Source organism: Cloeon dipterum, chromosome 1 (genome assembly GCF_949628265.1).
Source record: "Cloeon dipterum chromosome 1, ieCloDipt1.1, whole genome shotgun sequence".
In the NCBI taxonomy this organism is placed as follows: Eukaryota; Metazoa; Arthropoda; class Insecta; order Ephemeroptera; family Baetidae; genus Cloeon; species Cloeon dipterum.
This window is the reverse complement of record NC_088786.1, coordinates 9,081,180-9,090,505: the sequence shown is the minus strand read 5'-3', so window position 1 is coordinate 9,090,505 and position 9,326 is coordinate 9,081,180. Positions and strand designations below refer to the sequence as shown.

Genomic DNA, 9,326 nt, shown 5'->3' with positions numbered 1-9,326 from the left:
TTTATAACTAAAAAATTTTAATAAAATTTTATATGCGAAACTAGAGTTGTTTCTTTCTTTGAATTACACCGGGGTTTTCCAGAAAATTGCGACCCAGATTGCATTAAAACAGTGCGAATAAGACGTTTTCATTGTATCTATTCAGGGCACTCTGGGTTATTTCCCTGGAGTGGTCAAGTGACGTGGCACAAATTATATTGTTTTAAACTCTAACTGTGACTGTTTATTTGTGGTTTGAAATCCGGGAAGAGTGTGGCTAACAGAATAAAAGCGGCATCGCGTGGAAAATTGTTTGCATTTTCACTTTAGGAGCTGATAAAAATGCATCTATCACTATTTAAGTACGGTTTTCTTTTCGCTTGCCTCAACCTAAGCTCGGGACTGAGAATTTTCAGTCCATCCAGTATTGGAACTAGGTACTTTAAAGACCATCAACCTGGAATCATCACAGATCATGGCATTGAGGTATGAAAATTTTCACCATTTTTTTTAAATTCTAGATTTTTCACATTTTTACATTTTAAAAAGGGGAATTAAAAACTCCAAAACTTCTTCACTATATAGGGACTGTTTTTTGGGCTTTAAAACGTCAGGGGATCGTTAAAGTTTTAACCATATACTTTTCATAGTCCAGAACTGTTTTTAAATAACGCGTTTAGAAATCAGTGTAATACCATAAAAATTCATATATTGAGCAGTTTTTTTTAAAGCTGTGGAGGATTTTTCAATATGTTCATATTATTCATATTTTCCTAAATAGAAATTCTTAAACATTTAATTAACAAGAAGAAAGAGGAAGGTGATAATTAAAATTAAAGTAGCCTTTTTTGATAATTTTGAGTCTGAAATGGAATGAATACATTTTCTAGTGATATACAAAATTTGAAAAGTTGTTGCATAACAAAGATCACCAACTATTTTGCACTGAAAGAATTCTAAAGTTAAAGTTTGGAAATTTTTTATACAATAAATTATTAAAATCCTATATGTTAAATATCATAAAATACAAAAGGTATATAATAACAAAACTAAAAACTGAATGGATACATAATAATTTGTTGATTAAAAAAGTGAAATAATAATACAATTAATCGAATAAGGTTTATTTTTTATTTATTTTTTTTAAATAAGTTAGAAGGTTAATATTCATTAAAAAAAACTAAAAAATTCTAAAGTTGTATTCAGAAAAATTGACAACGCCAACATTTCGGGCTTCCATCAATAATATATTTTAATGTTAATTTATTAAATTTTACTTGATGCAAAATTATATTTTTGCATAAGAAACCTATAGCGTTCTCGAAATCATGCTCTTCAAACCTCCTTGTTAGAGTCAATATTTAACTCAAAATTATTTCTCTAGCAACCTGAGCGTTCCGACAACCAATTGGTCCACTCAAGGGATTGGCACGCAAGAAACAACGTGCCCTTTCCGGGTCGCTACTATAGCTACAACAGCATTGTCACATCAAAACCGATCTTGCGGCCGGCCACCAAAAAACCCACCCAACTTTTGGCGAGCTGGTTCAACAAGAAAACAACCAAAAAACCATTCACCTCACTGTCAGTGGACAGCAGGCCAAACCAAAATTCCATTCTCATCAATAATTGGAAACCGATCTCGAAGCCAGACTCAAAGCCGATCTTTCCAGTTAAAAAGCCGCAGTGTTCCTGCGGTACGTTAACCAGTAAAAAAAGGAAGCAGAAATAAAATTTCACTGAACTTCAATTGCAGAATGCGGTGTGAAGCACGACGCTTTTAAGGCTGCAGATACTCTGGGACCGCAACCCATCATCGGCGGGAAGGAAGCACGGCTACACGAATTTCCGTGGGTTGTTAGGATGGCAGTGCAAGGTCACACTTTTTGCGGTGGTGCTCTGATAAACAACGAATATGTACTGACTGCTGCTCACTGCGTGGTTAGGTAAGCTTTGCCTAAAATACATGGGCGTTGAGGAAAAATTGAAATTAAATTTTGGGCTTTGGTTTTTTTAATTTTAAATCAAACCACAGGAAAGTACTGATAAAAAATCTGATTTTCTGGAAGGAGGAATTCTCTTACCATTTAAAAAATTAACGAAGAAAGCAGCTATACAAAAAGCAAATTGTGACGACATCAATAATTGATGCTAATTTTTCCTTCACGTTGTCGCAAAATAATGCATTCCATAGTTTAATTTATTTTTAGTGTTTTTTTTAAATCTACGAGAAAGTGATGATATCATACAATTATTGACACGTATAAAAAAGCTAACGTAAAAAGTTCCAATCGAAGGATGAAGCTTTGACCTATGCGTGTCTCATTGTCATGAAATGAAATGTTAAAATTATGAGAGGCAAAAGCAAATATGGAATGTTACCAAAGTTAGAAAGATTTCATAGCAAACTTGAATTAATGCACTTAAAATGGTTTTAACGAAAAGGAAATTTTAAAGAGTTAAGCAAAAAAGGTTTAAAATCTAATCGTTAATTGTTTTGAGGGAGAACAAATAGCAAATTTTGAGGAAACGGCCTCGCTTATACTCATTTGGAATTCGCTATCCAGCCGTAGGAAAGAGCAAGTCCAAGTTGTGATTGGCGACCACGACCAAACAACGACCCGGGAAACGATCCATACCCTCATGAGTGCGGTGTCAGCAGTTACCATCCACGAAAGGTACAACGGGGACAACTACACGAACGACATTGCTCTGTTGAAGCTGAGCAAACCCGTCAAATTCAGCGTCGGCGTGAGGGCGGCGTGTTTGCCAGGCTCGGGTAAGTGATTGACAATTATTAACACACGTCGCCGGAGAAAGTGTCAACAAAGAGTCACGTCCATAGCAATGAAAGACCCACCCGCGAGAAGCGGCCAGATCGCCGGATGGGGCAGGGTGGTCGAGAAGGGCAAGGGCTCCGGAAAGATTCTGAAGGTCGAGATCCCGATTTTGTCGCAGCAGCAGTGCAGGAGCATGAAGCTCAGGCCCTCCAGGATCACTGATGACATGCTGTGCGCTGGTGATGTCAATAAGGACTCTTGCCAGGTGAAATTATATTCAATTGAAATTTATGCAGCGTCAGCTTTCGTTCATAACAAAATGTCTTCTGGGTGCATGATTTTATTTTTTTTGGGGGGGGGGAACCTCAATTGAAATAAAATAAAATTTTTTGCATCACTTTGCTAGACATACATGTAGAGTTTTTCGTTAAGTTGGGGGGGGGGAACTAGGGTTGTAATGATTTAAATATTTCCAGAGCGAAAATATTAATAACCTGAGAAGGAATCAAAATTTAAAATCAAAGCAAACATTTATCTACAGTTTGGGTTTGACTCAAAATTCGGATTTAGTCTATTTTGGACTTTTTTTATTGCAATGTTCACACATGTTTCTAAAAAGGTTTAAGAATATAATGGATGACCTAACATTTTAAGTCTAAAAAAACTAATTTTTCAGTGTACCCATTTTAAGCATTTGATTCAAATTTGAAATTAATATGTTATTCCTATTTTTCTTTTGAAAAATATGTTTATCTGATAAAATTTCAAGTCCAGCCAATCCAGACAAACTATCAGCTGGTGCTTAAATTAATTTTACCAAAATGGAACGTACGATAAGTTTTAAAGTTGCTGTAATATGTAGTATAACCTAGACTGGTGCTATTAAACAATCTTATTTTAAATATTGCATCTCGAGGATATAATACATTATGTCTATAGACATGAACTGAACTTTCATGATTTGATTTTAGGGTGACAGCGGCGGCCCACTTATCGTGCAAAACTCGCAGACTGGGAAGCACGAAGTTCACGGTAAGCTCGCGTGAATTACTATTCATAAAATAGATTGATTCCGATCTGCTCTCGTTTCACAGGCGTCGTTTCTTGGGGCATTGGCTGCGGCCGCGAAGGCTATCCTGGCATTTACACAAGAGTTTCCCAGTACATGGGCTGGCTGAAGTCTAAAATGTCCAACACCTGTATGTGTACATGAACGAAATAATAAAATAATGAAAGAAATAAATAAAGCCGACGCAGTGGGAATTTTTGTCTATCGAGCTGTGTCCTACATCATTTGCAAACACACACGCGCACCAGCTGTGTGTGTCAAAGAAAGAGAAATGCCGCAGCTTAGGCAAATTTGCACCTTTGAATGCGTTTGTTGGGCAAGCAGCCAATTATGAGAATACAATCGACTTGCGTCTGGTAACCACACTCATTGTCGGGCCCACTTTTACCTTCGATCGAGGCACAAAGCACACGCATTTCTGATTAGCTCATGATGAGCGGTCGGCTTTGTCAGGCGGGTTGCGTAATTGTTTCCACTCGATTTCACAGTCCTGCTTTATAGACACGACACACGTTATTTAAACGGCTGCTGCAGATCTGGGTGATTTCGCACCGCGCAGAGAATGTGAGAAACAATAAAGCGTGAGCTCGCGAGGCCTGCTCTTGGTCGAGGTAATAATGAGGGAACAAGGTCAATGCTTTCTACTGCCAAGGACAGAGAGCATTTCGCCTCGCGGTACCGCAGCTGCTGCGGCTGTGACAGCCAAATTCGCCGATTACGCGGTCGAAAAATTCCTAGAACACGGAGAATTAGCAGAGAAAGCCGGCTAATCCGTTTATTGCTCGAACGGGAAATCATTAGGGATGATTAATACCTTAGCGATGGCAAATGAGGAAATCTGCAACATGATATTGTGACCCATATAAAATTCTCCCCTCATTGGTCAGCCAGCTGATGCTAATGAGCTGGATGCACGCGGAGAGAAGAAGAGATCAGGAGAGAGAGAAAGAATATTGAGAGTGCGAGTGAGAGTTGGTTTCGCGCAGTCAGTCGGCACTCCGCTCGCCTGGGCTCCGTTTGCTTCCCTCCTCTGCGCGCTGCCAGAAGAAAGTAGAAATTATTATTTATGCATGGAACTCACCACGAGGCAGCATTCGTCGAGAAATGGCTCCAAAGCAGAGCAACACCTTTTGCCTCCTGTGCGTGCTTGTGTTTGTGCTTACGTTTATGGTGCAACAGGACTTGGTGCTCACTGGACTAGTCAATGAAAACTGGCGGAGCGGCGACAAATCGCTCTTCATCGCCGGCCGACACTCCGTCAAGTCACAAGATAATAAGGTAGGAATGGGATATCGGTAGCAAAGGAAAAAATATCTGCAGATTGTAAATTTTCACATTTAAAAAATATTGGTTAGAATATATATCAAATCAAACCACCTTTATATTTCACGCTTGGCAGAAAACTGAAATCTTAATTGCATTAATTAATATTTAACGCGTTTTTAATTTTATACTATTTAATTAGTTTTGTAAATTTAAAATGGTCACCATAAATTCCAGAGTTATGTGTAAAATTGAGATTAGTTTAGCACCTTAAAAATTGTAAAACAATTTAGCCAAAACACTTTTATGAGTTTAAAGTGCTATAAAATTGTAATCACCATGCATTTTTCTCTCTCGAGAGAGAGCACTCAATATAAAATTTAGCCTTTCCATCTAGCCACTGGCGATGCACGAATGCAACGAGAGTGGATTAAAATCATCTCGTACCCATTAATTTAACCAGATGCAATTAGAAGATAATTGCGTTCACCTGTTCGAGTGCATCGTTTTTGATTGTGAGTATGATAAATGGAATTGCATCGCTCCAAAGCACATACCGTATCATCAACGCAAAAGTAGATCAAATCAAATTATTTACGAGGGAGAAAACAATGCGCAGCAAATTAGCCGTCAGGTTTCTTTCTTTCTTTCTGCCTGCTGTAAATGAATAGCTTGGGTACACACATTCTCGTTTCGTTTTATGACGATTTTCAAAGTGAAATGCTATCGAACCTCTCGTTTATTTATTATGCCAATCGCACCGCAGTGACCTCAATGTTTTCATGCCCACTGAGCGCAAAATCTTGCGTGGAAAATAAGCAAACACTTGCGAGAAGCGCGTCAAAGCAAAACGTAAATAAAACGAGAAGAAGAAAAATATACAGTTTCTGTGGCCGCATTTTTCGTTGTCATTTTGCAAAACCTCGTGTATTGTAACCAATACCAAATGATGCATAACTCTGCTTGCGCCGTCGGCTTGTTGAAAGCACAAGTTATTAGAGAGTGAAATTTTATTCAAACCTACATCGACTAGCAGAGGAAAAACCTTTAAAGAGACGTATCCGCCTTAACCTGCGAGGAGAAATTTTGGTTGGGCACACTTTTTAGCACTGCTGCGTGCGTACAATTAAGTCTTCCTATAATTATTTCGTCTCGAGCTTGTAAGGCTGAGAAACCGAAAGAGAAAAAGATATACGCACCAATTTTGGTGACTAACGCGTGCTGCAATTTTCCATTTCAGGTGAATAGGTCAGGGAGACTGTTTTTCAACGACTTCTTGAGCCTTTTTACCAACGCTGCCTCGGTCGCTAACGCCGTAGTCGACGAAGACGATGATGACGAGGAGGAGGAAACTGACTTGTTTAGAAACTGCACTTGCAGTAAGTCATTTCGAATTCTATATATAACTAACTGGATCAACTATTGCAACATTACTTTTGCTGTATTTGTTTTGGAAACAAAATGATAAAAAGGGCACAAAGCGAAAAGGACACTTTTGATTTGACCTGTGACCCAAAAATGTAATTAATTATATTCATCAAAACTAAATTTTGAATTGATCTAAAGAATTAATTAATTCTAACCATTCGGATATATGTTGAAATTCTAAATATCTGTTAACTAAAGCGAAATTAAACTAAATTAAAGGCTTACATAAAATTTTAAAATTGCAGATGAAAGAATAATTTTTATAATTTTTGTTGTTGATAATCTTAAAAATGTCATGCTGTTGTAGTATTAAATATATAAATTCTCTTGCGAGTAAATTTGGAAAAAAGCTTCATTTAAAAATCCTTTAAAAAAAATTAAATCCTGGATTTTACTCTCTGTCATGAGAAAATTCAACCTAATTTGTAGATTGCGGAGTGATCAATCAAGAAACGCGGATAGTCGGGGGTCAGATCACCGGAATCCACCGCTATCCCTGGGTGGCGAGACTCGTCTACGACGGCCAGTACCACTGCGGCGGCTCGCTCCTGAACTCGGACTACGTCCTAACCGCCGCCCACTGCGTCAGAAGGCAAGCCAAATCAACCCAAATTACACATTTTAAAAATATAATACAAAAAATTTTGATTTCTTTCTCAGGTTGAAGCGGTCCAAGTTCAAGGTGGTGCTCGGCGACCATGACCAGTTCTCCACTTCTGAGGCTCCAGCCGTGATGCGTGCGGTCTCCGCCATTATCAGGCACAAGAACTTCGACGGCACCAACTACAACCACGACATTGCCCTCCTCAAGCTGCGCCGACCCGTCACCTTCAGCAAACAGGTGCGACCTGTCTGCCTCCCCTCTTCAGGTACGACACACACTTTCTCGGCAATGTGGTTGATAACGGGTTATCGCGAGAGTCCTCAAAAAATGAAGCAGAGAAACGAGGCAAAAGAGACATTGAGCACTGCGTTATTATGTGAAATGCTGATATTAAATGTTGAAGGGAAAGTAAGTGTTTCTTGACGAAGCCTCCAATTTTTCATTTGAATGCTAATTTCGAGCTAAAAAAAACAAGCTGAATATAAAATAAACATGATTTTCTCGTGAGACAATCTTCCACTAACATGTATCAAGCCTTAAAATGTTATTGGTTTCAAACTGAAATATTTTTAAACAGAAGAAAATGATTTATTTAATTTTAAAAAATTTGTTAGATTTTTCTGCTGGACATATGCTTTTTATATTTATATAGTTGCCGATCCGCCTGCAAAAACTGGCACAGTCGTGGGCTGGGGCCGCACTTCAGAGGGCGGAAGCATCCCCTCACACGTGATGGAAGTTGAGGTGCCCATTCTATCACTGACCGAATGCCGCAAGATGCAGTACCGGCCCACAAGAATCAGCTCCTACATGCTCTGTGCTGGCTCCACCAACAAAGACTCGTGCCAGGTAAAATTGCTGCGTTCCAGCTGATAAGCTTTATATTAATTATTACCGTCTACAGGGAGACAGTGGTGGTCCATTGCTAGTGCAAAACGGAGCGAAATACGAGGTCCAAGGTGAGCTATTCTTTTTGACTTTTAATTTAACTGTCGGTGCGATGGTGATGGTTTATTGGCAGGCTTTGGACACTTCCACGTTGACTTCAGGTCTAGTTTTATTGTCTATATAGTAATCTAAATAAGACGAATTTTTGTTATTACTTAAAAAAAAGTCATCATAATATAGTATAAGGACTTTGAATGGTTTCTTTCGTTATTTATATTAATTAAAATTTAATCTTTTCACGCTCAGTGGTGCATAAAACAGGACTGGATTCAAATGACGGCGGTGCTGTCTGTTAGCTAAATGTAAAATTAATCCGATATCTGCGCGTTTTAGCTTAATATTTTGTAAAAAAAGATTGCTTAATGCAGATATTGCACGTAATTTTTAATTAAATGACAGCAAAATTATAGTTTTTATTTTTATGTCAAATAAGTTTTAATTAATTATGCTCAGTTATTTTCTAACCTTACTTGTCTTATTAATAATTAGTGCTTTCCTAATTCTAATTTGCATTTTATTTAATATTTGGGCAGTTGAAATTATTTAGTTGGTATCTCAGAATAAAAGGTTGTTTTAATCGAGCAAAATCGATTTTGACTTTTGTTTAAATTACCTGAAATTCCACAGTTTGCGCTCATTTAAATATTTTGTATGTAATACAGCAATAAACTACGGAAAGATGGTTGAAAATACTAAACGCGTAATTCTTTCCCAATTAAGCAGTTATCTGATCCAACACTAATTGGTATTTGTCTTCAGGAATCGTGTCCTGGGGAGTAGGATGTGGACGGCCAGGGTATCCGGGTGTGTACACCCGAGTGTCCAGGTACTTGGACTGGGTGAAGCGGAACATGCGCGACTCTTGCCAGTGCGTCAGATGAGGAGGCTGCTCAAAATCTCGGACACAACAAGTGAGAGACTTAAAACAATTGCGTGCTGATAAAAATCAGTGGATTACACCAAACTTGGGAACCATGGTTTTACAATTTAATTGTGAGTGCGTGCGTCAAGCAAAGAACAACAAGCTGTGAATATTTACGCCTGTAGATAATTAATTTATAAGTTTAAGGAGCCTGTTACATTTGTAATTTATTGAGTTTATATATCTGTCAGGGATTTTCAATCGTAAACGACGTTTTATCAGAGCTTTAAAATAAATATACAAATTGTTCAGAAAGCCAAATGCCACGTGTTGAAAATTTTAAACGCAATTTGAAATTCCGGAAACCGACCCGTTTTGAATATCAGCCGTATT

The 9,326-nt window shown here is 38.1% G+C and overlaps 1 protein-coding gene across 1 annotated transcript; it reads left to right on the top strand.

Annotated features, from left to right (window-relative positions):
- Window positions 1-306: 306 nt before the first annotated feature.
- Window positions 307-9,254, top strand: LOC135934853 (uncharacterized). Its single transcript, XM_065476851.1, has 14 exons — window positions 307-465; window positions 1,364-1,676; window positions 1,736-1,925; window positions 2,547-2,758; window positions 2,825-3,024; window positions 3,731-3,791; window positions 3,854-3,969; window positions 4,801-5,106; window positions 6,332-6,470; window positions 6,949-7,111; window positions 7,180-7,388; window positions 7,776-7,972; window positions 8,028-8,082; window positions 8,831-9,254. The coding sequence occupies exons 1-14, from the start codon at window positions 322-324 to the stop codon at window positions 8,950-8,952; spliced, it is 2,427 nt and encodes an 808-aa protein (XP_065332923.1). The 5' UTR covers window positions 307-321; the 3' UTR covers window positions 8,953-9,254.
- The last annotated feature ends 72 nt before the right edge of the window (window positions 9,255-9,326 follow it).